The sequence below is a fragment of the Alligator sinensis genome, unplaced genomic scaffold (genome assembly GCF_000455745.1).
Source record: "Alligator sinensis unplaced genomic scaffold, ASM45574v1 scaffold335_1, whole genome shotgun sequence".
NCBI classification, from domain to species: Eukaryota; Metazoa; Chordata; order Crocodylia; family Alligatoridae; genus Alligator; species Alligator sinensis.
Window position 1 is genome coordinate 10,108 of NW_005842354.1, and position 1,082 is coordinate 11,189.

The 1,082-nt window shown below is 61.0% G+C and overlaps 1 protein-coding gene across 1 annotated transcript; it reads left to right on the forward strand.

The window, feature by feature from the left end:
• Positions 1-6: 6 nt before the first annotated feature.
• POU3F3 (POU class 3 homeobox 3) lies at positions 7-1,071 on the forward strand. The gene has a single exon (XM_006029072.2). The coding sequence runs from the start codon at positions 36-38 to the stop codon at positions 768-770; it is 735 nt and encodes a 244-aa protein (XP_006029134.2). The 5' UTR covers positions 7-35; the 3' UTR covers positions 771-1,071.
• Positions 1,072-1,082: the final 11 nt, after the last annotated feature.

Genomic DNA, 1,082 nt, shown 5'->3' on the forward strand with positions numbered 1-1,082 from the left:
TCTCCTCGCGGCCGGGGGGCTTCACGGTGAACGGCATGCTGAGCCCCCCGCCCGGCGGCCAGAGCCTGGTGCACCCGGGGCTGGTGCGGGGGGACACGCCGGAGCTGGGCGAGCACCCGGGCCACCACCACCACCACCACCAGCACCACCCGCACCACCAGCAGCAGCACCACGGCGGCGTCAACAGCCACGACCCGCACTCGGACGAGGACACGCCGACCTCGGACGACCTGGAGCAGTTCGCCAAGCAGTTCAAGCAGCGCCGGATAAAGCTGGGCTTCACGCAGGCAGATGTGGGCTTGGCCCTGGGCACCCTCTACGGGAACGTCTTCTCCCAGACCACCATCTGCAGGTTTGAGGCTCTGCAGCTCAGCTTCAAGAACATGTGCAAGCTCAAGCCTTTGTTGAACAAGTGGCTGGAGGAAGCCGACTCCTCCACGGGCAGCCCCACCAGCATCGACAAGATCGCGGCCCAGGGCAGGAAGAGGAAGAAGCGGACCTCCATCGAGGTGAGTGTCAAAGGGGCCTTGGAGAGTCACTTTCTGAAATGCCCCAAGCCCTCCGCCCAGGAGATTACGAACCTAGCGGACAGCCTGCAGCTGGAGAAGGAGGTGGTCAGGGTTTGGTTTTGCAATCGGAGGCAGAAAGAGAAAAGGATGACCCCCCCGGGGATCCAGCAGCAGGCGCCGGACGATGTCTACTCGCAGGTCGGCAACGTGAACTCCGACACGCCGCCGCCCCACCACGGACTGCAGACCAGCGTGCAGTGAGGGGCGCCGCAGTAAGGGCCAGGGGCAGAGGCAGGGGCGAGAAGGGATGAGCAGGGCAGGGGGGACCGGCACGCACGCACACACACACACACACACGCACGACCCCAGACTTCTTTAGACTGCTTTTTTTTATACACACATACATACATACATATATATATATATGAATATATATAAATAGAAAGCTCTTGAGAAGGTCCCTCCGAGCGATAGCTAGCATGGATCTGGGGTGGAGATGCATCATGCACCAAAGCTGCAGATGTGTTGGGTTTTTTCCCCGCCTTCCTTTTTTTTTTTCGGGGGGGGGGGGGG